The sequence below is a fragment of the Emydura macquarii genome, unplaced genomic scaffold (assembly GCF_026122565.2).
Source record: "Emydura macquarii macquarii isolate MOO-44397 ecotype Brisbane River unplaced genomic scaffold, CSIRO-AGI_Emac_v2 contig_1551, whole genome shotgun sequence".
Classification (NCBI taxonomy): domain Eukaryota; kingdom Metazoa; phylum Chordata; order Testudines; family Chelidae; genus Emydura; species Emydura macquarii.
This window is the reverse complement of record NW_027131688.1, coordinates 25,779,727-25,807,038: the sequence shown is the minus strand read 5'-3', so window position 1 is coordinate 25,807,038 and position 27,312 is coordinate 25,779,727. Positions and strand designations below refer to the sequence as shown.

At 38.7% G+C, this 27,312-nt stretch overlaps 1 protein-coding gene across 3 annotated transcripts in view; it reads left to right on the top strand.

The window, feature by feature from the left end:
* PAPOLA (poly(A) polymerase alpha) overlaps positions 1-27,007 on the top strand; it is a 78,204-nt gene extending 51,197 nt beyond the window's left edge. For 2 of the 3 annotated variants that reach the window (XM_067555091.1, XM_067555089.1), the window contains 7 exons: positions 6,317-6,438; positions 8,582-8,724; positions 9,869-9,969; positions 11,885-12,105; positions 20,904-20,966; positions 22,522-22,599; positions 24,835-27,007. In XM_067555091.1, coding sequence (XP_067411192.1) covers positions 6,317-6,438; positions 8,582-8,724; positions 9,869-9,969; positions 11,885-12,105; positions 20,904-20,966; positions 22,522-22,599; positions 24,835-24,930 — 824 coding nt within the window. In that variant the 3' untranslated portion in view covers positions 24,931-27,007. The remainder of the gene's footprint in view (positions 1-6,316; positions 6,439-8,581; positions 8,725-9,868; positions 9,970-11,884; positions 12,106-20,903; positions 20,967-22,521; positions 22,600-24,834) is intronic. The other variant, XM_067555090.1, reaches the window with a different exon arrangement.
* Positions 27,008-27,312: the final 305 nt, after the last annotated feature.

Sequence of the window (27,312 nt, the reverse complement as noted above, 5' to 3'; positions counted from 1 at the left end):
TCAGAAAAACTGAGGAACCATTTTCTGTACCTCACATTCTCCAGAAGGGGGCCACCTCAGACAAAAAGTCATAACAGAGAGTCCCAAATACTGGAAGGAAAAAATCAGGAAACTTACCTGGAGATCATGCAAGAAACCCAAAAAAACTATCAAAAAACAAAAATAAACCTGACAACAGCCATCCAACCCAAAAACAAAAGTGGAACCAATTACAACTCCACAACTCACAGAAAACCATCTCTGGGAAAAACCATGGCACCAGGACCCACCAAATGGACGTTGCACACACCCAGCATCATCAATTTATCAAGACTACTCCTAACCAGAGCTGAATAATCTGTACGCTCCCAGGGGCTGAACTGCTCTACAGAACCTGATACCATACTAACATGTGGAGAAACTAGAATTCTTTTGCCAGCTCTGCCTCGAAGAATTCTTTTACAACAGTGAAAACACCACCCACAACTGCCATGTCCCCACCATTAAAAAAAAAGAAAAAAAAAAACTGACTGGACACGCTACAGTGGAAGAAGCCACACATTTGATCATTACATTGATTGTTTCAGGAAAAAAAATGGATACTGAAATCCTTAACAAACATCACATCCACCACAATCTCCACTGCTGCGAGGACACAATCCCTGAAATCAACAACCAGCAAGTGATCAAACCAGCGGACAAAGGGGGTGCCATCGTAATTCTCAACTGTGATGATTATGTTAATGAAGCCAGTCAACAACTCTCCAACACCATCTGCTATAAAGCACTCAGTAAAGACCCTGCATCACAATTCACCCAGGAACTTAAAGGTATCATCAACTCCTTCCTTGGACATCATCATCATTATTACTGAGCCTAATGTTAAGGTTGTATGACCTTTTGTTATAAACCACTGTTTACAGTTGCTTATAACTTTGCCACACAACCATTATTGCTGGAACTTTCTATGGTTGCTCTCTGCCTTAATCTTCTTTTTAAATTTAAGTTTAAGCAAAAAGAGTTAATCTATTTCCAGGAATGAGGTTTGAGGGAAGTATATATGCTTTACAGTGTTTAAAAAATTATATATATACAAATATTTGAAGAGCTTTGGATTTGGAATTGAAACTTGAAATTTGTCAGCGACATGGTTGTGGTGTCAAGGGAGGTCCTTTTTGCTTTTCCTATGAAAATACACCTGCATTTGACCCAGTTATAAACCCCTGAAAATTGCTATTTACATATGCTCAGTAGAGTTTAATGGCTTCTGCTAAACCTCTGAACATTCCATATGCACTGAGTATGCTCCACCCCAGTGAATTTCCCTACTGCCAGCCTCACTATTCATGTTTCTAGGTACAGCTAGAGATCCATAGTGATGGGATGATGAAGCAACAGTAGCAGCAGCTGCTGCAATCACACCTTTATCTAGATGAAAGATTATTTTAGGAGAAGGCATACATTAAAGAAAAGAGGAGCTCAGTTCCCCCTCTATTAAAAGCAGAGAAAGAGCTCCTCCTCCCCTCTCCCAAGTTTGGAAGAGCAGTCCATCTTACAGCTCCCTCTCCTGCTTAACTGCTTTGGTGACAGCTCCCGCTCTTGTTTATCTGCTTTGGTCACTGAGAGACTTGCCAGTAGTAAACCATAGTTCTAGTCTCTCTTCCACTGACTAGTGTTAGTAATTCAGGGCATTTCTCAGCACTTGTTATGCAAGATGTAATACCCTTAATAGAGGCAAGAAAATGTCATTGCTCCCATTTTTTTTATAGATGAGGTAACTGCAAGGTTGCACAAGTTGACTTCTAGTAAAATTGGGAATGGAATCCAGGAGCCAGATTCTGTATTACACCTCACAGGAGGAGAATGAGAGCAGGGGTTGCAAATGGCTTTAGGCAACCTTTGCATCTCCTAGAATCTGGGCTGCTGCAGGGGCCAGTGCAGCCCCTGGAATAAGATAGGCTTCATACATGAGAGCCAGTCTTACACAACGTCTTATGGGCTTCTCCACAACCAAGAATTAGTGGAGTACTACAGCCGTCCCCCTCAATATGAGACTTTAATTCAGCTCCTTTATGCATATCCATTTTAATACTGTGACCATGTAATTAAAGTATTTGTTCTACAGGGACCCCTCCATCATTCAGTGCATAGGATGGACAATCAATAAGGTAGATGATGGGGAGAGTAGAGAGAGGATTTCGTGTTTAAACCCTGGTTTGGGTAGACTTCAGCTCAGAAACTACACTGAGCTGGGTTTATTCCTAGTTCTGACGCACCCTTGTGCAACATCAGATTAAAGTCTGTCATGCATATGTACAAAGGGGGATGAATTATATTTGCATTGGCAAATTAATTCTGGCACTCTCTCATTTGAGTGCTTTCAATAATTTCATTCATTTCTATATCTAACAATAAATTGAAATTAGAGTTTTAAAACCTTTTAGGTCTAGTTCACCCCTAATCAGAGGTTTTCTAGTGTTTTATCCAGCCTAAGTTTTTACATGGAGGATGGGGCTTCCACCATTTTCATTAGAGGATCGGAAGAATTTGGTTTATTTTCTGAAGTGTACCCTCCCTTATAGTTATACCATCTGCTAAAAGTCTAGGTGTGAGCCAGATTTTTTCTTTCTCATTAAGGTTCTTTCCATTCGTGTTCATTTCAAAATAATGTAATTGTCCTCAAAATATCACCTTCAGGAATAAGAACAGCTGTTCATATTTTCAGTGAAACAGACTGTCTCTAGGTGCATCCTCTCTGTATTATGTCACATAGCAGTGGTACACAAACCCTACCAGAAGGCTTTCATTTTCCTGTACTTTCTTATTCCATGAGAAGAATAGCTTCCAGCTATTAATAGTTAATATAACACAGTTAGATAGCATAACATTGTTTGGAGTATGCAAACAAACTTCCCTGAAAACTGAGATATTCAGTGCTTTGAAAAACAGCTTTTTCTATCCCAGCATGTCTTGATGACTCTAGTTCTCCTTTGATTATAGACTAGATTGATTTAATAGTGCTAACAAGATGTGCTTAGGTATCACTAGGAATATTTTAATATACTAGGCTTTTTGATGAAACATGTTTCATCCCTAAATAAAACTCCTTTCTGGAAATCTACTCAATTTTATCTGACTTAATAATTTATTTGTAAAGTGTTAGCACTGTTGTATTAATCTCAAGGGTCGAGAGAGAGACAGTGTTGTATATTTTCACTGTCCACTGTTACAAGAGCGATACAAAGGTTTATTTTGGGGGGGGGGGGGGGTTTACAGAGGCCTTGGTTTCTTGGCAAACCCCAAAAACATCATTCTCTAGTTAAAAGTTTATTGATTAAACACAAGAAAGAGCAAGAAATTGAAACAAACATTTATATTGAAAATGAGTAATTATGCAAAACTAACTTTTTAATAGGTTTTATTAAGTCTTTCCCTTTTGAGGCAAAATAACGTCTCTTATTTTCACCTAACAACCTTGCTTTGATTTTTACTATCAGTTCTGATGTTTTAATAAACAGACACAAGGTGGAAAAAGACAGGATAGAAAAGGTGGGGGGAAATATGGTTGTAATTGATATTTTTGGAATGCTGGATGGCTGGTCAGTTATGAATGGATGCTTTGTTTGACAGGCTGACCATGACACGTGTTGCTTGGACCCTTGTTCACATTCTGTTCAGGGACGTCATCTGGTTGGGTTCTTTCTCCTTAGGGCAGGGCTATGGCCATCTCATCTCTGTGCTGTTGCAGTTCAGTTGATTTCAGGATTGGATGAGAAACTTTCTTCATATGGCTGATGTAAATGTAAAGCAACAACTCTAATTTTACGTTCAGATGGTTTAGGCCAGACAATTGCTTGTGGAGTAGCAGAGTATACTGCTGTGATGCCTCCTTTGTATTTGTAAATCAGGCATTGAGTTGTTATATATTCCATGGTTTGTTCTGGGTGACCAATGTTGCACACTGCAAAGTGTTTAATTTTTCATTAGTGTGGTAAGTATCCACATCTGCCACAGCTTGTGTGGATGCCATTTAGTGTTGCCCCTGAGCTTCATGGGAGATCAAAGCCAGGGATCTTCTGCGTCCAGTCTTTCGTGAGGCATTTTTGTAACTTCTCGTAAACTCCATTAGGTTTTCTAAGCTTCTTCATGGTTCAAGTTGCGTTGTTGAAGGTTAAACGCCTGGGTCCAAAAGGGCTTATGCAACTTCAAGCAGTGGTGAGGGACATCATTAAAGTGCTGGTGGATGTGAAGACCTTTGTTTTCCACGATCCTGTGGAATTCCCGGAGCATTGCGGCATCGCGGCAAATGGATGGGGGAGCAATGTCAAACAGCACCGGGTGCCAAGGTGTAGGGGTCGACTTAAGGGTTTCAATGATGTGATGCATTGCATTGCAGTGTTCAGATAGTGTCAGCAAGTCGAGTGTGACTGCTTCTAGTCTATACCGGTGCACAGTACTTGGCTATGGAGTACACAAGAGCCATTGCTGATGTCTGTAACACTGATGTTGGACGAGATTGACCCTGGTCTTCATCTTGGCAGCTACCTTCTTCAGATGGTCAGGGAAGGTTAGCGTTCGATCCAGCTTCACTCCAAGATAAGTAAGAGAGGGATCATGTTACGTGTTGCCACAAAAGGTCAATTTCAGGGTGCACTTAGCGTTCCTGTTATCAAGATGGAATGCAGTGACTGTTCTTTTGTGAGGATTTGGCTTGAGCCTCCCTTTCTGGCAATAATCCTCCATGGTGATCAGGTTCCCATTCAAGGTGGACTTGATATCACTGAAGGTGACTGCTTGTGTTGCCAGGGCAAGATCATTCTCACATGCAAATTTGCACAACTTTGTTGGAGACATGTTGCTCGTATAAACGTTGAAAAGCTTCAGCACGAGTACTGAGCCTTGTGGCAGACCATTATTGATGAACTGGGACGAACTGACTTTGTTGCCCAAGTGGACACGTAGCTGCCTATTGCTCAGCATTGTCCATAGCAGGTGTAATGTTTTGCTCCAGAGGATGATCTTTGTGAGCTTCAGCATCAGGCTTTTAATCCAGACCATATCATAGGCTGATGATAGCTCTGCAAAGGCTGTGTTGGTCTTAGAAGCTGAGAGAGAGCGAGGCTGGGAGGGGGGAAATGGGGGGCAGAAAGTAACACAAAAGGAAGGGAGACAGAACAGTATCTTGCATGCCTCTGTGGTGCTGGCTGTTAGGTATCCCCACTGATGGGCTGAAGATTGGATGTCATGTTGCTGGCGTGAATTTTAGGACTCTCAGGTGAAAAACCAAGTTCCTTAAACAAGAGCAAGGCCTGATAGCCTTCCTCTGAGGATGGAATTCTTCTCTCAGGTTGTCCCTCTGTCTTGGGGTTGGGGAAGATGAGGTGTGTTGATGAAATGGGAAGAGACGAGAGCACTGGGATGCGTTGAGCTAAGATGCATTAGGATGAGACTTATTTTTCAAAGTCTCTTTTTTAAGAACCTCAAAAAAGGTGAAATGTGAATGTCTTAGTAAATCCCCTCATTTTTTTGTTCACCAGTTAGCCTAATATCTGCCATACCAATTTTGGTCCATTAATTGCAGGATCGATACCATCTTGTTTATTAAATTCAACCTCAGCCCAGTCCTTGACTCATATCAGTAGGCCTCTTTTTGTTTGGACTAATTCAGTCTTTCTGGTTTTCTTGTATTTATTCATAACATTCATTATTGAAAACAATTTGACCTATTTTCCATGGTTAATTCCCAAGCAGGCAAAAAGTTGTTGTTTTGACATCTTATGAACTTTCACATATTTTTTACAATTGAACTTACAATTAGGGTAAATTTTTAAGCCCAGTAATCACAACAGCATCTAATGACCTCGATCATGTATCAGGACCCATCAGTGTCAGGTACTGATACAAACACAATAACAAAAAGACAGTCTTTGCCCTAAAGAGTTTACAGTCTAAATAAATGTCTTAATTTTTTAAATTTGTATAAAGATAGATGAGAAACCTCTAGACTACTGGGTTCCGTCTTTGAATTTATTCTTCTATACATGCAGTGAGGGACTCGCATACTTTTAAAATGCTTTTTCAGCCCCATATTTGAAAGAAGAAATTTTTTTTTTTTTTTTTTTTTTTTAAATAAGCTCAGTTACTTTTTTTTTTTTTTTATCAGATGTGATGCAATTGTCAGTGCAGGAGGGGAAGGTCTCTTGTTTTTTCTCAGGACTGAGGAAATATTAGCCTTCTTGTTGAGTGATACTCTGGAATGCCAATGCTTTCTTCCAGGGAAAGTAACTGCACTTTCCAAAATGTTTCAATATGTCTTATTGTTCTTCTAATTGTGTAGTTTATAGGCAAGCAATAAACAGCAAGATGTTTGAGATGGATATGAAAATTGCTGCAATGCATGTAAAACGAAAGCAACTTCACCAACTGCTACCTAATCATGTGCTTCAGAAAAAGAAAAAGGTAAACCTACAAATTACTGACAAACATAACCAATGTTCTGGTATAATTAATTACATTATAATTTAGTGATTCCCAAATATCTTTGGGTGTGCTAACAAAATAACTAAAACCCACTTTAAAAGGGCAGGATTACCTGGGTAACCTACACACATTTTCTAACCTATCTGGTACAGCAGTACTGATATCCTGACATCCGAAATCTATTGGCCTTCACATTGATAGCTCCCAGTTGCATGAATTACCAGTGAGTTAATATTGTATTATTTGTACATACATTTCATGCATGTCTTTCTTCCCACATCATGGAAGTATCCATGTCTGATTTCATCTCTTCTCCTTAAAATCATGCAGGTGTGACCTGATGATTTTTGTTGGAAATACTAGACTAAGCAGATATTTAAATATTGTCTTATTTTAGAGAATTCAGAGCTATTTAAGGCTATTTTGGAAGCCAAATTAGGGAAATATTACAACACATCACTTCCATGATTAACAAGGATTATCTGCTGCACACAAATTTAAGAATTTGGTTTGTTTTCTAATATCTCCCATTAATAGTTTTGAGGTTGTGTGTAGGCCATAAATTACTAAAGAAATTGTATAACCTCTTATGACTGAGTAGAACGTTGAACGCTTTGCTGCTGCTGCCTTTTGTAGCTAACATATGGATATTTGCTGGTGTATGGGTAGAGAATGCTTTCAACAGTTAGTGACTCACTGTATGCTCTGGCCTAAAACTTGAAAAGGTTTCCTTTTGACAATTTTTTCTGTCTTAGATATATCCTTTTAATTATGGATGGAAAAGATTTAAATGGCAGTTAATGAGGTTTTAAAATTGGTACTAATCTTGTACAGCAAATTTTTCATAAAGGGCTGTTTTATCTCTAGAGTTTTTTTCCCTTTAAATGTATGGCAGGCTTATGTGATCATACATGAGAAGAAAGGCAGCCTGCAAAACAGCATTTCATAAAGGGCAGCAGCAATTTAAGATCAAGCTATTTGGTTAGTTTGAGCATGGTTATTTGTAACAGGAAAAAGTGTTTATGGGCCAAATAACTAATGCAAAAGGTCCCTGCCCCACTCTTTGAATGTAGTCTCAGAGCAATCATATATTAAATCTGACGTGTAAAAGTAAGTCTTTTTGGAAACATACATGTCATGGTTATGTATGCTGTTCTCTTGTCTGCATTCATATAAATAATTCAGTATAAGACTAGTATCTTTTAAAGCCACTGTCACCATTTTAAAATCTATAAATTGTGTAGCTAAGTTTGCACATGGTAGATTGAAACAAACCCAGTATGAATCTAATTGGTTGGTATCTTGTGTCCAACATTAGCCAATGCTGGCTGCTTCAGAAGAAAATATAAACCTAACATAATGCATCTAATTAGGCAGTTCTCGAGTGTGAATAGAAACTTGGTGATCAGCCTGAGGATTGATAGCCTTGATGGTAGATATAAATGGACTCTACCAGTCTAGATTACCAGAAGGTCAACTTCCTAATTTCTTTGACTTCTTGATACTATACATTTGTATTGGTTAAAGCTGAAGCATACATATGTCATTCCACAAAATCAAAGAAACTTGAAATGAAGCTGAAATTCTAGACACAAAGTAGTACAGGAGAAATTGGTCTTGTATGTTACATAATCTGGGCACAAATGATGGATCATTCAAGTTCTGGCCTTAATTTTGAACATATGAATTAACTGGTTCCAGTAGCAGGCCAATAGAACCTTTATGCATAGAAAAATTTGAAAACTCTGCACATTTATTTTGTATAACTTTTAAAAGCTTACATATTTGAGGTTCAGGTCACTCAATGTTGTTTCAAGTTGGTATTGGTTTGCGTCTGTGTGTGCCTTTTACAGCTTACTAATGCTATTTTCTCTAAAAATGCTCTTTATCAACTGATATCAAGACAATTGACCTTAAAAAACTTTTATATAACATCATTTAGAGCTCACTTTATTCCTAAAAAGAGTCTACTAGTATTAAATCAGCATTCTTCTTCATTTTCACAAAATTAACAGCTAACATTTATTAGTATACTTGAAATACTGCTTCATTGACTCTCAACTGATTCTCAGTCCTTACTGGGATAAGTAGCACCTGTGATTTATTGTCTGATTCTTTGTAGCATTCAACAGAAGGAGTCAGACTGACAGTCCTGAATGACAGCAGCTTAGATTTATCTATGGACAGCGATAACAGCACGTCTGTGCCTTCTCCTACTAGTGCTATGAAGACAAGTCCATTGAACAGTTCTGGAAGCTCTCAGGGGTAATGATTTTAATCTTAACCTTTGATACTAGAGTTTATGATCTTCTAAAAGTTGCATGTGTTTACTGTGTATGTTCCAAGAGCGCATATTATCATCATTGTTTATCTTAGACTTAACTAAGATGGGGGGCAGGAAATCACTGCACTATGTCTTTATGTCTACAGCTAATAAAATGTGTTTTCATTTGCTGTGTTGGATTCCATTTATAACAATACTCTGTTTTCCAGTCAATTGCTTTCTTTAAGTTTGACAGCATGGTCATTTTCATATCCTTCTATTTTAATATGCAAAGTATCTGAAGATAATGTGGACTCCTCTCTAGAGCTATGCAATACACAAATTAAATGATGCTACATTGAGTATGATGTAGAGAAAGAGTAGCTAGCTTATTTTAAGGCCTATGACAGCTGCTCTTTAATCATTCTATTTCCAGGATTTTACATTACTGAGCACTCTTCTTGAAGAAGAAGAAGGAAAAAAAAGCAAGTGTACACTTAAGCATACTGTCATGGTTCTGAAGGCTGAAATCTAATTTAGCCTAAATTTAGATTTTTTTAAACTCTTCATGCCCCCATCCTTTTTGGTACTGCAAAATATATTATAATGCCAAAATCCAGCCTGCAATCATGTTAAATCCCAATTTCTTGATTAGGCAATCCATGGACTGAGTTTGTAGTGATAATGTGCAGGTGATATTATGGTGATATTAACACATGCTTATCATGCCAGCATTCTCCACTTGGCTTTCTCTATTCTGAAAGTAAAAAGGCTGATGGATTTTTTTTTTAATTTTTGGAGGACATTAATTTTTTTCTTCCATTTCAAATAGCTTTAAAATCTTTATTGAAACTTGGATTATTTCATATGAAATTAATCTCCTCCAATAGCATTTCACATAGTGCAGGTTTATGACAGTAATGTTGCTAGTACTGTTCTGCTTACCTTCACATTATAATATATTTCATACAATTGAAATGATATAATTTGGCATTTTCTAATATTGTAGTGTTGATACTATTGGCTAAATCACGTCAATGCAAGTCTCTGGCCATGCTGATGCTACATGATGAAAGACGAACAATATAATACCATATACATATTTTAATTGTCAATGTTATCCATTTTGCCTTTTCTGTGTTTTAGCAGAAGCAGTCCTGCTCCAGCTGTAACAGCAGCATCTGTGACCAACATACAGGCTTCTGAAGTCACTGTGCCACAAACAAATTCCAGTGAAAGCTCAGGGGGTAGGGAAAATCACATACTATACTGTTAGCATTGATTTCTAGAGAGTATCTTACTGAAACTGTATCATCATAATTTGAAAGATTTGAATTTACTGCATGTTGTAGCCTTATCTCATTGAACTGATTTACGGATTAAACACGTCTTGTAGGATTCTGGATATTTTGCTATAATTTTCAAAATAGTTATAATATACTAGAATTTCAGTGATCTACATTTATTTAAGTTGCAAATCCTCTAAAATGGATATTCATGTTTGCTGTTCACTGTAGTGACAAAGTTTTGCTCAGGGCAGGTTCAGTATAGGTGACGGCTGTGCTCCCAGTTGGGCCAATGAAGGAGAGAGTGACTAGGTACTGGCTAAAGCCCTGACAGTGCTATTTTGATGGATACTTCTGCTCCCTAAAACTTGGAAATGGGAATGAGGAGGTGAGACAGTGTTGAAGCGGGCTCTTGCTGGTCCTGATTTGTTGTAACCATTGCAGGAATGAAAAGGATCTAAATAGGGACAGCAGCCACACTGTTCAGTGATATTTTTTCAAACAACTGCCAGCTGTGTGCTTCCATATAGTCAGCCCAGCTATGGAGCAAGTAAAGTTGGTTCCATGTTGCTGAGGTGAATAGACTTTTTAATGAGAGGCTAGAGGCAGCTGGTTAAAATTGTCACAGGAAAATGGAGTTACAACCATCTTCACTTCTGAGATGGGGCTTGTAGCTGTGAAGAGGGAACAAATCAGAACTCCTGAAAAGGAAACTGGGTAAGCCTTTCCAAAGGCCTCCACTTCCTGCTAGGCTCCTCTATAGTCCTGAAGCAGCCTTATCAGAGCCGCCACATGGAGCCAAACTGGGTTCACCACTTCGTCCTGCGTCATAAGTCACAATTGCCTCCAATATAAGCAACCTTGTCTTTAGCCAGTGCTTGAGATGGTCAGGGTGACATGCTACTCTGGATTCTGGAAGATGATCTAAACAAGAGTGGTCCTAATTTGCTAATTCACGCATCTCAACCAGCTATGTGGTATGACCCATTAGTGCTGATCAGCGATCACTACTATAATTTTATACTTAATGCTTGTCATTCTAAAGATGCCCAGAGGGCTACACCAACTGCATATGTGCAACCGTCTTTGGGTATCAGATTGAGGCAGCTAATTAGTTCACAGCATGTGACACAACACTTAAGAGAATGGGGCGCTTTTTTCTCATGAACACCTACTCTTAATGCACTTACAGAACAGAGAACTTCCAGTTTCCTTTAAGGTTTTCTCCAAAGCACCCAGACACAGTAAATTGAAGGAGGCTCAATTTATCTAGTTAGACAGATAAAGTCTAGGTTTTAATCCGCCTTTGATTTAAATGTGTGATTTCAGGTACAGTAGAACCTCAGAGTTAAACACCTCGGGGATGCAGGTTGTTTGTAATTCTGAACAGAACATTATGGTTCTTTCAAAAGTTTACAACTGAACATTGACTTAATACAGCTTTGAAACTTTACTAGCAGAAGAAAAATACTGCTTTTAACCATCTACATTTAGATGAAACCAGCACAGAAAGTTTCCTTACCTTGTCAAATCTTTTTTTAAACTTTCCCTTTATTTTTTAGTAGTTTACTTTTAACATAATACTGTGCTGTATTCGCTTTTTTTTGTCTCTGCTGCTGCCTGATTGTGTACTTCCGGTTCCAAATGAGGTGTGTGGTTGACCGATCAGTTCGTAGCTGGTGTTCGTAATTCTGAGGTTCTACTGTAGTCTGTGTTCCATATCTGATGCTTAGCCACCACACTATCTGTTCAACTCACTCAGTGCCAGTGGGTTCAGATACAAAAACCAAGAAAACAAATTACAGTGGAACTGATGTCTGAATTAAATGTTAATAATGTTGAAATTATTTTAAAATGTATCCTATTCACTTCATAGGTACTTCAAGTGAAAGCATTCCTCAAACTGCCACACAGCCAGCCATTTCTCCACCACCAAAGCCTACCATCTCTAGAGTTGTTTCCTCAACACGTCTGGTAAACCAACCACCAAGACCGTCAGGGAACACAGCAACAAAAATACCCAGCCCTGTTGTAGGGGTGAAGAGGACATCTTCCCCTCATAAAGAAGAGTCTCCCAAGAAAATAAAAACAGAAGAGGTATTTTATCCTTGAGATCATAATTGTGTCCATGCATAAGAAATATTAGTACATCATTGTTGCCAGCTCAGAGACTTGATACATGTGGTACTGTAGTGAGAGAGCTTGTTACGTTGTGTCTTTCTGCTCTGGCTGGATAATCCTTAATAAGTACATGTAAAATAAATCAGTTCCGTTAAGTATTGATAGGTCAAAATGATGTTAGTGTTAAATGAACTTTAATAAGTTGTTTCACACATGTACTTTACACTAATGTATTCCAAGGCACTTCACAATAAAAACAGAATCAAGGATAGAAGATAATCAAGTTTAATCAATTGAATCTGGCCATGCATTTTGCAATTCTGTCAATAGTAAGTTGCAGATTTGAATTATGTAGTAATGTAAAAAGCATGTGCTGAGTCTTTAATTCATTTTTTTAAAATACCCATTACATGGGCTTTATATGATCAGTCAAAATGTATTTAACTTATTTCTGGAATTTGGTAAACAGAAAATAGTTCAACAAAATTTTTTATTTAAAAGATAACATTGACAGAAAAGAAATTGCCTAAAAAAAGTTAAGTCATTTTCTTCCTTGATTATTTTATTTTGTTTAAACTTAAATAATAAACTGAACTTTGCAATGCAATGATCACTTTTACTGACCTTTATTCTTAATTGTTAAGTCAATAGGTTAAAATGTACTTTGTTCATGCATTCCTAACACATTATTTTTTACAAAGTAAGACACACACGTTCTAAATTTTAAGGAGTGCAATTATCAATAGTTTTAACATCTTGTTTACTGCCTATTTTAGTAGTTATTAAGGCAAAATTTTTCAAAAGAGCCTAAGGGAGTTAGTCAGATAGCTCTGCATTTCAGTGGGATTTGGATGCCTATACGTCCTAGGCACTTTTGAAAATCCCAGCCTAAGGGAATAAATGTTTAAGGACAAAAAAAATTAAATGGAATCATGTTGTGTAAGACTTCATTAAAGTCTATTTTTAAATTTTGCATGGGGCTTCAGTGTTATGGCAAAGGGCACCAAATATAACTGAATAATTTATTTTGTCATTATAATACATTGGTATATTAAAAGTGTTATCTGCATACGTTTGGGGTGCCCCCATTACTTACAAGTGGCAAAACTATGAGTGAGGTCATCCCATGCAAATGCTGTATATGTGACATGCTACAGAAAATGTTTTCTAAAGATTTTACTTTTTTAAGGAAGACTTATCAACAGCAGTTTTATCTTCCTCTACCTGTAAAGCAGATTGCCTTATTTACCATGGTTCTAACTGTACAGGCCTTTGGGAGAAAAAACTTGAGAAATTTCAGGTCTCATGTCTTGAGACTTTCCAGGCCTAGCAGCAAGCGCTATGCCCCATTGCAAGTGGAGAATTATAACTTTCCATTGGGGTATAGTGTTTGCTAGCCTGATGGCCTGGGTTAGAATCGTAAGCCTCTCACTGGTCCAGGACTGAAAGTATTATCTGTACTGCACCTCGGACATTTACTTTTTTAGGGGAGATTACATTATAAAGAAGAGAGAGGAAAACCCAGAGAATTACAGACCAGTAACTTAACTTTCATACCCAAAAAGATAATAGAACAAATTATTAAACCATTAATTTCTAAGTGCTTACAGGATAATAGGGTGATAAGTAATAGTCAACATGGATTTGTCAAGAATAAGTTTTCTTCAAATAGTGTCCATATGGGAGCTTCACTATAGGTGTGTCTGCATCCCTAAGCTGCTGATCGGAGAACTCCCCGCCTGCCATGAGACTAGCCGTTGTGCATGGGCAATCCCTCCTTAGTTCCTTTTCAACTGCCCATGGCTAAAAGGCTAGAGCTGTCTATTCGTGGATCATTAACTCTTAGAATTGCTAATTTTAGCTTTTTTTCAAGCCCTTTTTTCTTTCTTTGCATCATTTACTTTTTATTTTGACCATTGCCTAAGAAATGGACTTGGTCTTCCTTTAATTCTCTGTGGGGAGGGACTGTCCGGACAAGAGTATGCCCAGCTCCTGGGGCTTCAAAAGTGCCTCAGTTGCAAGGAATCTGTCCTAGTAACTGATGGACACTCATAGTGCATTTGCTGCCTGGGAGAAATGTCACAGAAATGTGGCTTTTGTCAGTAACTGATCCACGTAGGACAGAGAACTCAGGCTCAAGCCCCTTCTCATGGAGTCAGCCCTTCAATCTCCATAATGCTGGTGGGAGCCCATATCACACCCTCCACTTTGAAGGGAGATGAATTCAGAAAGATGGCTGCGAGCCATTGACGTACGGCCTCTAAGAAAAGATCGGTGACTCCCCATAGCAAGTCCTGATCAAGCCGAAAATGATCCCCATCTCGGTCAGTATTATCGGTACTGACGGCACTGACTTCTAAATCTGGGACCCAGAGCACACGCAGTTCCAAACGAACAGGGCAAGTCAGAATGCCAGTGGGCGCAGGCAAAGAAGCATCAGTTACCACAGGGATGTGAGAAGCATAAAAGATCTGCCCCAGGAAAGGCTCCATTGGTATGGTCATAAATATCGGTACTGCTGACGATACACCAGGCACCCATGGGCTCTGCTATCAGGTCCACATCTCCGACACTGTCAGTACAAGACTTTCTGCACTGACACCCTTCGCCGATACTGACAACCTCTGCACTAACAGATACCCGGTGCACGACAGATCTTTCGGTGTCAGACACGCTGAAGTCTCCTCTACTCAGTACCAGGGCCCTGGTACTGAGCTCTCCCAGAGCCCTTGGCTCACCGACGACCTCCTGCCACGCACTGCCCTTTTCATCGTCAAAATCAGAAAGAAAGCAAGAGGACCTAGCTTCCCAATGCTCTTCTCGCTGACCATATGGAGCCCTGCCTCACTATGGACACCTCTGACCCACCGCCTCCCTGGTTTGGGCAATCATGGTACCAATCACCGGGCCCTTTCCCACTGCAGTGACCATACTGGGATTCCTGACAGGCCCAAAGACGACAAGCCTCTGTCCTCTCTGTTATGACCTAGTAACAGCCAAGGACATACTCTCCTTCAGTCGCTGCCTTGAGAGCATCTTAACTCCCGAAGCAGGCAAGGGAAGAACCTGATGTTGAAGTTGAGGAAGTCACTCCTGCAGCCCTCTTCTGTTCATCACCATCTCTGGCAGATGACTTTAAACTGTTCCAGGATTTGGCAAAGAGGGTGGCAGAGGCACTCCATATACCTTTACAAGGGGTGTCTGAGTCACACCACAAACTAGTGGACATTTTACATTCCTCCACCTCCTCCAGAGTGGCCCGCGCTATTAATGAGGCTCTACTGGCCCTGCGAAGGTGATATGGCAGGTCCCCATGTCTGTCCCACCAACTTGTAAGAGAGCGAACAAGAAATATTATGTACCAGCAAAGGACACAGAATTCCTGTTCTCACCCCCGCCTCCCAATTAGATCATTGTGGATGCAGTTAACACTAAAGGCTGCCAACACCATTCTAAGTCAACCCAGTTAGGACTGGGACTGGAAGCCCCTGGACTTGTTTGTCAGGGAGGCCTACTCCTCTGCCATCCTCCAATACAGAGAGGCAAACTATCAAGCCTTGTGGGCTAAGTGTGACTGTCAGAACTACGTGAAGCTTAGTTTTTACTGAACAGCTCCCCGATTCTCACAAGGCCAATTTAAAGCCTTGGTTAATGAGGGTCAGCTGGTGGCGAAAAGTCTGTCCAGTCTACACTTGATGCAGCTGATATGGTGGCATGTTTTGTTTCAGCTGCCATTGTGATGAGATGGACCTTGTGCCTTCAACTCTCCAGCTTCCCCAAACAACTGTGGAGGGCCTCCTCTTTGAGGCAACAAAATTATTTGCTGAGAAAAATGCCTTCCTCCACGCATTAAAAGATTCAAGAGCAATTCTTCGATGCCTCAGGATCTATATACCTGAGTATAAAAGAAAGTACAGCCCTCACCCACAATTCAAGACTTGCTTGTAATACTCATCTCAGTATCCATCTAAATATGCACAGAAATCATAGCAACCCCTGAGGAAGAAACCCAGGTTCCCCAAGTGGAAGTCATTGGGATCTCAACAAGCTTCCCCTCTGCCCTCCAGCTCAAAGAGGCAGTTTTGATGGGTTGGTCAGGGTGCCCGTGGAACACTCCCATGACTTCACCCATCCCTTAGGAGACCACCTCACCCCAATCCACAGCACCTGGGAACAGATAATCTCTGACAAATGGGTGCTGGAGATCATCCAAAATGATGATCCATCCATCCATCCATCCATTTCTCCTCCCTTTCTCCTCCCAAACACCCTTCTCTGTGCCAATTCAGGAACCTTCTCATGAGAGTCTGCTACTCAGGAGATAAACCACCTTCTCGATGTAGGATCCATAGTGCCAGTGCCCATGGATCTCAGGAGTAGAGGCTTCTACTCTGATCACTTCCTGATACCAAAGTAAAAAGGGGGTTGGAGATCCATGCTGCACCTCAGTGTCACAAGTTTGTCAAGGCTCAGAAGTTCAAGATGATCATGTTATCAACAATCATTCCTGCATTAGAAAAAGACGACTAGTTCTTGTCCCTCGACTTTCAAAATGCATATTTTCACATCTCAATCATACCAAGTCACAGACCTTACCTCAGGTTCATGCTACCTCATTACTACAGACTTCAGGGCCAAGACCACTACCAATACAGAGTACTCTTTTTTTGGCCTCTCATCAGCCCCCAGAATATTCTCCACAGTCCTCATTATTTAATCTTACCTGGATGACTGCCTTCTCAAGGCATGATCCTTCACAGAGGCCCAACGAGTCACTCAGACTACACTGGTCCTGTTTTAGAATCTGGGCCTACAGATCAACGAACAAAAGTCAACTTTAACATTAGTACAGAGGCTAGAATTCATAGGAGCCAACCTCGACTCCATTCAGACAAAGGTGCTCCTTCCTCATCACAGATTTCGCAGCCTTGCCTCATTGATAGAGACCGTACTATCCAGCCCCCAAATTTCAGCCAGACATTGCCTCCAGCTTCTGGGGCACAAGGCTGGCACATTGGTTATCGCTTATGCCAGACAACACATGAGATGCCTCTAAGCATAGTTCACTTTGGTTTACAAGCTAAACAGAGACAGCATAAGCAAACTACTATCAACACCCACTAGGGTCAGTCAACGCTCGTACTGCTAAAAGAACCCAGTAAACGTTTGTACAGGAATACCGTTTGTTCAGTCTTCCCCATCTCTGCTCCTGACCACCAATGCATCCGTCATAGGATAGGGTGCACATCTCAATGGTCACGCAATACAGGGCAAATGGTCTCCAGCAGAGACATGTCTCCGCATTAACCTGCTTGAACTCAGAATGGTCAGAAACACATGCACTAACTTCTTTCTGCTGATCAAAGACGCGCACACAAAGGTCACGACTGACAATATGACCTTCATGTATTACATAAGCTGTCAGGGAGGTGCCAGGTCTTATTCCCTATGCGTAGAAGCACTAAAACTATGGAACTGCTGCATCTCCCACAATATCCTAATATCAGTGGCCTACTTGCCAGGAATACGTAACACAACTGCAGACAGTCTCAGTTGCAAATTCCTACACCACCACAAATGAGGGAGAGATACAGTGGTACTCCACGACATATTCAAACAGTGAGGGACACCAATAATAGATCTATTCACTTCTTACCAAAACAAGAAATGTCCATGGTACTGCTCCAGAGCGGGGATCGGATGACATTTCATGGGAGATGCTCTCCTCCCTCCATGGGACAAAGGTCTTCTTTATGCATTTCCTCTGATACTGAAAATCCTGTTGAAAATGAAAAAAGAAAGCGCAAACATCATATTGGTAGCTCCCACCTGGTTCAGACAGACGTGGTGCCCTTATTTGTCACAGCTGGCACTACGTCCACTGACTTTTCCAATCATTCCTTACTTTCTATCCCAGAACAGGAGTTGCATTCTCCATCCCAAATTGGATTCTACAGCTCAAAGCCTGGCTCCTTCATGTTTCCAGCACTAGAGACATCTTGCTCTGAAGAGGGGTAAGAAGTGTTATTGCATAGTAGGAAAGGAGCTACTCACCACAAACTTATCTACAAAAATGGAAGAGATCTCAGATCTGATGCCAGCCCAAAGGAGTCATCCTTAATACATCCACCCTACCGGTGATCTAGACTACCTGTTGACTCTCAAGAAATGTGGAGACTCTTATCAGTTTGCTGAAAGTTCATTTAGCAGTAGTTGCCACCTTCCATGAGCAGGTAGAAGGATACTCAATCTCGTCACATCCTAACTACGAAAAAGTTTCTCAAAGACATAGCAAACCTCTTCCCATAACTCAGACATACCACTCTCAATGGGATCTCAACTAGTATTAAAAAGTCTGACTAGGCCACCATTTGAACCCATGGCCACTTGTTAATTAACTCGTCTTTCCGTGAAAATGGCATTCCTCATCACCATCACCTCTGCAAGAAGGATTGGGGAAATAGGGAGATGCGTTGTCAGAGCTGCTTTCACGGTATTCTTCCCTGACAAGGCCAAGCTTAGACCACAGCTGAAGTTCACTCCCAAAATAACTTGTGCATTTCACATAAATCAGCTTATTCAGCTTCCAGTCTTTTCTCCCAAACCCCATCAGGATAATAGGAAACCATCCTCCGTATGCTTGACATGAGAAGAGCCTTGGATTTCTATTTGGACAGGACAAGAACCTTCAGGAAATCTCCAAAACTCTTCCTCTCCATTGTAGACAAGTCAGAATATATAGCAATTTCAGTTCAGAGACTCCCCAAGCAGGGTTCTGGCTGTATTAAACGCTGTTACCAATTGCCTAATGTAATGCTCCCATCTTCAGTACGCATGCATTCTATGAGGTCAGTCTCCTCGTCTGTTGCCTTCTCCAAGGGTATTCCTATACCTGAAATCTGCAGATCAGCTACCTCGACATCTGTACACACCTTCGCAGAACACTGCCATTCTGGGGGATTTGGCTGCAGATGCCAGATTTGGTGCCACTGTCATATCATCCATATCAGATTCGACTCAAAGTCCCAGCTTCCAGTGGTGGGCACTGCTCAGGAGTCACCTAAAGTGGAGCACTCATAGGGACTCTACTCAAAGAAGAAGTTACTCACTTTGTGCAATAACAATGGTTCTTCGAGATGTGTCCCCCTATGGGTGCTCCACGATCCACCCTCCTCCCCTTCAGAGTTCTAGTAGTTAACTCTATGGTAGAGAAGGAATTGAGGAGGGATTGCCCATACATGCCGGCTAGCAGCACATGCACAGGTGGGACTTACTGCTACCAAAGTTCTCTAATAAATAGTGCAGGGATGCAGACACACCTACAATGGAACAAACACCCATAGGGAGATGCATCTCAAAGAACCATCGTTACTGCACAAAGTGAGTTAACTTCTTGCCAAATCAGCCTAATTTCTTTCTTTGACAGAGTAAACTGGCCTAGTGGATGGGAGGGGAAGCTGTAGATGCAATGCATCTTGATTTTAGTAAGGCCATTGCCACAGTCCCACATGACATTCTCATAAATAAACTAGGGAATGTGGTCCACATGAAATTTCTGTAAGGTGAGTACACAAGTGATTGGAAAAACTATACTCAGAATAGTTATCAATGGTTTGCTGTCAAACAGAGAAGACATTTCAAGTGATGTCTTGCAGGAATCTGTTCTGGGTCTGATACTATTTGATATTTTCATTAACAACTTGGAAGATGGAGTGAAGAGTACACTTATAAGATTTTCAGATGTCACCAAATTGGGGTGGGGTTACAAGCACTTCTGAGGATGGGATTAGATTAGGATTAGAATTCAAAAGGATTTGGACAAATTGGAGACTTGGTCTGAAATCAATAAGATGAAATTCAGTAAAGACAAGTGCAAAGTACTGCACTCTAGGAAGGAAAAATCAAATACAAAGTGGGGAAGAACTGGCTAGGCAGTAGTACTGCAGGAAGTGATCTGGGGATATAGTGGATCACAAATTGAATATAAACCAACAATGTTCTGCTGCAAAAGGGGCAAATGTCATTCAGTGATGTATTGACAGGAGTGTCATATGCAAGACACAGAAGGTAATTGTTCTGCTCTAGGTGGCACTGGTGAGGCCTCAAATGGAGTACTGTGTTCATTTTTGAGCACCACAATTTAAGAAAGACAGGGTCAAATTTGAGAAAGTTTAGAGAACAACAAAAATGACAAAGGGTTTAGGAAACATGAGGAAAGGTTCGAAAAACTGGGAATGTTTAGTCTAGAGAAGGCAAAATTGAGCAGGGGCAAGTCTTCAAATAAGTAAAAGGTTGTCATAAAAAGGACAGTGATTAATTCTCCATGTCCATTGAGGATAGGACAAGAAGTAATTGGCTTAATTTAGATTTAGGTGAGATGTTAGGAAAAACTTTCTAACTATAAGAATAGGTAAGGAATGAAACAGTTTGTGGAATCCTCATAATTGCAGGTTTTTAAGAGCAGGCTAGACAAACATCTGTTGGAGTAGTCTAGGTAGTCATAGGTAGTGTTCATAATCCTGCTTCAGTGTTAGGGAGTGGACTAGGTGCCTTCAGGAAGGGACATTGAGACCTAGATAGTCACAGAATCAGAAATCAACAGTAGCGAAGCCAGAAATTGCTTGGGTTTTGTTATATCCCAAACAATAACACTCATACAAAATACATTCCACACTCTGCCCTTAAGAACTCACAGAATTTTACCAAAATTTTCTTCTTGTCACTTTTTCTGTCTATTTGAATGTACTTTACTACAAGTTTGTGTGTTTTAACAGGATGAAATAAATGAAGATGCTAGTTGTCTTGATATGAGTGATCACGATAAAATGGAAACTAAGGTATATATGACTCCTAAATTTTTTTAAACGGAGTGGAATATATTGTGTTGATCGTGACAGTTAGACTATGCATGTTCCTAGCCATTGCTGTTAGTGTTGGCAGGCGTTGTGCAAGCTTCCTCCATAAGGCAGTGTTCATGTAAAAGCTCCTGGGCTGATTCCAAGTAGATGCTGATAATGCTGATTTGCACTATATTTTTAATATTCCACTGCAGTCTAAGTTAAATTCAAACACCTTTCAGTTATGACTGAAGATTCTGCTAATGCAATACAAATAACTCACTGCCCTAAAGCTCTCTTATATTTTGAGCCATTTAATTTTGACATGGCATTACCTGCTGTCTTTCTTTCAGATTCCATTGTTCCTTAGTTTAGAAGTATTAGGACTAGCTGGTTCCATGTTTCTGTGCCAACTGGCTGTACACAATGTAATTTGTGACTGTTAAGATGGAATTTTTTAAATTGTTTTGCATCATAAATGGATCAGACAGTATAGACGGTATGTTTGCTTTATTTGATTTACAACCAAGGCCCCCATATTCTCTATAGTACATTCTGTTTCTTGTCCTCTGCGTTATGTGGCAGTTTTATGTCAGATTGGAAGTTCTTCAGATGCTTCATTTAAAGTGAAAAATTGAAGTCTTTGGATTAAGAATTGATACAGAAGGCCCTATTTTGATAGTAAATTGAAATTATTTTATGCTGTTCACAAACTTCCTTTTTTAACATGCTGCAGCTTTTTATTGACTATGCATAACTGCACTGTAAGTTACCAATTTGGGTAGGGAATTATTAGGACTTTGCACAATAGTTTGTGGTTGTGGTAAAAGCATATTAACCGATATTACTTCTAAAACGTTGACATGGAAATGAACATCTTCATTTTTCAGAGTTATACCATAGAGATTAATAGGACATTTAACATCTCAGAGCTATTAATTCAGTCTGTTTGCCGATTTTAGAGGATAAAACTGCAACATCTTACATTTGGTTCATGTTTCTAAAGTTTTCTCCTCCAGTGGAAAGAACTAGAGCAAGGAGTGGAATCTGCAGCAAATACTGTGACTTTACACATTCCTCTGCTTATAGCGTACTTTTTCACATATCAATGAGCTTTATAATATGCTAAACAGAATATGAAAAAAAAATCCTTAACACTTTATTTGAGTTGGGCCAAAAAATGCTGAGAGAATTTCTTGTGTAAAGACTTCCATCTACAAGGATGAAATGAGAGAGCTTCCTAGAGAAGTTTTAAGTGATGAATCAGGAACATGTGAATTAGGAAATGAACATTAATCTACAGGATATTTTAATAGGTAACCAATGAATTTTTTTCTGCAAGAATGTTTAATGATGCATTGGACAGTCATATCTGCCTCTCTAAAATGCACATACCTGATCTTGCATTGAGATGTACACAGGCAGATCCTTGTGTCTGTGCAGAGCCATTCTGGTTTTGGTGTAGGCTCTGCTTCAGTCTGGGATACATTGGGCTATATTTGGAATGTTGTTTGTGTAACTTCTAGCAGTTAATTTTTTTGTTTTTGTTTTTAAGGAACAACTTGATGCAGAAGCAAATATTTCTTCTCAAACAGAAACTCTTCAGACAACGGTATCTCTGCAAGCTCCTCAGGTACTGACATAAAAGAAGTGTCATGTTGTGAATATTCTAATCATGATGACCTTATAATGAGATTAAAGTAAATCCAAATGTTAAAAATAACAGCAAAGAAATATATAATGGTCATTTTCGTATTTATTATCTGTATGGCAGTTTGCTTCTGCTTACTTCACAACATTCACATGTTACATATCAATTTTATTATTTAGTGCCTGTATTGCTTGTTGCAACAGCTAGACTGACTCTTATCTCTTCTCAGTTGTGTCCTTTAATTTTAAGGCTCTCAAATATATATACAAGGAATTTCAGTTGTAGAACAAGGCTTGGTCTATACTTGGGATTTAAGGCACTATTGTTACTCCATTGATGTAGCTGCACCATGGCAAATATCTTGTAGACATGTACTTGTTTAAACAGTGACCTATATAGCAATGCAGCTTACCTTGATTTGAAATGGGGGTAAAGTACACTGGTGCTAGTCACGGTGAACACCAACATAGAAACAAACTGATAATTCTGTAAGTGAATATCAAATGTAAGACACAGGTGCCAAAACTGTTTGTAAAAAACTAGGCTCTATGTATTGTAGATGCTCAACAAAACAAGATAAAATCATTTACTTCACAGAAACCAGTTTCTTTATAGCTCACTTAGTAACAAATACTGAAATAAACAAAGTTTTCAGTTGTCAAGAGCTATATTCCTTATTAAGTTTCTGTAGTTCTGATATCTCAGACTTAAATGATTTGTTGCATTCATGGCAGAGATGCAGTTTGGATGTTAGAGAATTCTGGTGAGCTGTATCTAGGTCTTGCTACATTTGTCACCATATTTCCCAGTGTTTGATCTGCTTTGCACAGAGTAAGTCATAGAAAGCATGCTCCTGCTTATTTTCGTCAATAATTCCAAAGCTCTAGAAAGTTTGGTTAACATGAGCCAGAAAATAGGTGTAAAATGAGGGAAAAGGACAAGAAAATGTATATTCATTTCATATGACAGCTACTGTGTACTGTCTGACTGCTCTGCCATATCCATCACTACTACCTCAGTTCATTATAGGGAAGGTACACAATAGTCATTGTAACGAGCACTGTTTTTCCCTGTGCTCAGAAAAACTTGTATGAATTTTGACCATCATTATATGTAAGAAATAAACTTTCCTAATAAGTTCTGGAAAGTAGTACAAAGTAACTTGATTACTATGATTCCTAAAGCTATGTAAGGAGAGAGGAGAGAGAGACAGCTGAAAATTATTTTAAATAAAAGTGACAGGTAAGTGTAGAAAATATAGGGTTTCTTAAGCATATTGGTAATTTATATTCATTTTGTTCATAATTAATCCTTGGATTCCCTTGTTCTTTGCTTTGCTCCCTCTTTTTTTTTTTTTTTTTTTATACTGAGTCATGCTGCATTAGTTTCAACTTTCTTGAACATTTTTCATCTTTTTCCACAAATGAGGAGAAGCCATGTTGATTCATCTTTTTCTCAGTGTAAAATATTCAAACCTGGAATTTATTGCAATCATACAGTATATTATTTATAGTTCTTTAACATGGAAAGTGTAACTGATCTGTTCGGCTGTGGTTGGCAGCACAAACTTTCTGGCAAATCTTTTAAATATAAACCCAATATAGTCTCTTAGAATTTTTAGATGTAAACAATTTTAAGTTCTTACTGAGCAGTATGAGCTCTGGTTTTTCAAGTGTGCAGTTTAGTTCGGTTTCATGAAAATAAAGTTATAGGATTTTGTAGTTTATCAGTATCAGCAGTATAGATTCCTATTTCTGAAATAGGAAATGATTATAAATAGGTTCCAGTTGTACTTCATTGTGCCTCCACAAGGGGGGCCTCAGCTATCAAATAGTTTAAAGCCATCTTATTAAAATAAAGAAGAATGAAAATTCAGATAGCATTTGTATTACTCTTGCAATAAACCTGCAGGTAGGAGTTTTTCAAGTGTGTGTTATAATTGAGCTTCATTTTTCCTATTTCACCAAGTAGAAAACTAAATGTGTGCTATGGGAGGGTCTAATATTAATGTTCTTTCCTTAACAATCACTTTTTCTGTTGGCCAATAAAATGCCTGCATCTCTCTTTTAAATGTGTAATTAATGCTATTTTTGGTTTATATAATCAAAATATGTTATAGCATAAACCTTTAAAACTGGTGATTGGATATTTATTTCTTGGTAAACAAGTATCTTTCCAGAATTAAAATACATTTAACATTGTCCTCTTTCTTGTCAGAAAACATCCAGTACAGACCTTTCAGATATTCCTTCTCTCCCTGCAAATCCTATTCCTGTTATCAAGAATTCAATAAAACTGAGATTGAATCGGTAAAAACAACCTCAGGGGTCCATAAACAATATCTGCCAACTCAACCTGTTGTCTTCTAATGCTAAAAAAGGAGAATGGAGGGTGCAAGACTAGAACATGACTGCAAATGGATTTAGGTATATTTTGTGCACTTCCCTGACTGGCTATAATCACCATCTCTTTGGAAGTCCAGGTTAGTATGTGAAGCCAGGAGTACTTTTAATGTGTTAGCAACAGTTGCATTAAATATTTCGAAGGATTACTGCCTTTAAAAACAAACATGAACACTATTTGTAGCCATAATTGACATTCTGATTGGATTTATGTTTGATGCATTGTTTGAAAATTTTGAGCTAAAACTGGCATAAGAATCCCTTAAATGCACTTTTATGTACCTTTTTTATTGGAGTATGACTAATTTTAGATCTTCAACTGGATATTCTTTCATTTTTATGGAAGAGATTCTTCAGTACTAGTAATCTGCGAATTGGATGACGTTCTATGATATACTGTGCATTGAAGACAAAGTGTACAGTATATCTAGTTAAATTACCATCAAGCAGCAGTAAACCTTTAAAATAAAATGTCAAATCTTGAGGTTATATGACATATGTTGAGAAAATAATTGGGAAGCATTTGGTATTTGATGGGACATGATTAAGATGTGGTCTATTTTTATTTATAGGATTATTTTATGGTGCATACAGATCAGCGATCAAACAGCAAATACTTTCCTTTGACCTAATCAAACTCCTTACTCCCTTCCTGATCCCCTTGCCATATTTCTTGGAAAAAGTTTTTGAGTTTAATGTTTTTTGCAGCTTGTATGCACAAAACAGGACAAATGTCAAAAATAAATGCTGCTTTTTCTTTTTTTTTAAACTAAAGTCATGATGTTAGATAAACCCAATATTTTGGGGCCCCAAGGCACAAACACCAAATTTTGTCCCATGATTAAAACTTCAGAGTGAATAACCTGTGCCTGTGAAGCATAACACCTGTCTTGATGGCCTTTGATCACTAAATATAAGATCATTTTTGTACACTCCATAAAAGTCCTGTCTGCATTAAAATGTTTAAAATTTTAAATATAAAGGCAAAAAATTCCCCTACGGTTTTAATGTTTTTATTTTTAGATGGCTTATCAAAAATAGTAGTTTTACATACTGAACAACATTGAATTTTTAAAAATCATATTTCTAGAAAGCACTTGACATCAGAAGCTCTCTTTACTCCTCCTTTTCGTTCTGTAGTCCTAGCTAAAAAAGATTAGCAACAGATATTTTCTTTAAAAGAACTGAATCTCTCATGATTAAGCAGCAGAACATCAGTGTTTAGGAAACATGAGGGATGTTGGTGATAATACCAGATGTAGATAACAAACTTCGTTGTTATTACTTAGTCTGAAATAACTGGGATGGTAAAAATCATCCTTCCCATACTTTGATTAGCATGTTTTATAAATTTCCTCCTCCCATTGTGCTCCATCCTATTACATGTGCTTCTTTCATGTTAAAATTAAATTACTTACACTCTCTCCCCATATCCTTCTAAATTAATTTTCCAAAGTCAGAGTGTAGCTTACTTATTTCTTAGGCTGTGCAGTAACTGAGGTTTTTCTTTTTGCCATTTGTCTAAGATGTCTAGTATACAATATTTCTCTTTCCCTTGCCCTGTGCAGCCAGCTGTCATCCACCCCCAAAAAGGTTATACTAACAATTGAAGTGTACAAGGTGTCTGTGTATTTTGTGTAGTTATGGAGTTTAGATCGAAATTGCCAGGCACAAATTTAGTTTTGTCATTTTGTTTACACATTGGGAAATCTATTTTTTTTTTCATTTTATTAAACATTTCATGTAACTGCACCCAAGTTTTGCCAAGCTGGAAACTTGGAATCTTTCTGTATAGTGACTTTTTAATTCTAGTTTTCATAACCTGGAGATCAGACTGTTGCTTTCGCATGATGTACGTAGCGTCTCATGACTGGAGTTTGCTTTGTTTTATAGTATCTGTACTCCTTGTATTTTTCAAGAGCTATTTTGTAAACAGATGATGTATTTCTCCATTGAAAACACAATAAAAAAACAGCACAATCCCACATTTGCCTGTTTTTCTTCAAATGTCCAGAATTGCTTTTTCTATTTGTTTTTATTTCAGACTTGTCAGTTAAATTACTTAATTGTTTCTGCTGATGTAGAATTCAATACTGGCTGAAAGTAACAATGCACAGAAGAATATTCTATTCTTTTAAATTGAGTCTGGATTTTAAAAGTGGCAATTAGCAGCATGCTAAATTTTAGTCTGTTTTTAGAAGAAATACGTAAATTGCTATTTTCTGTCATAGTTTATTTTTAAAAATTGGAATAGTATCCCTTCCTTGTTCTCTGATTTGGATGCCTACATCAA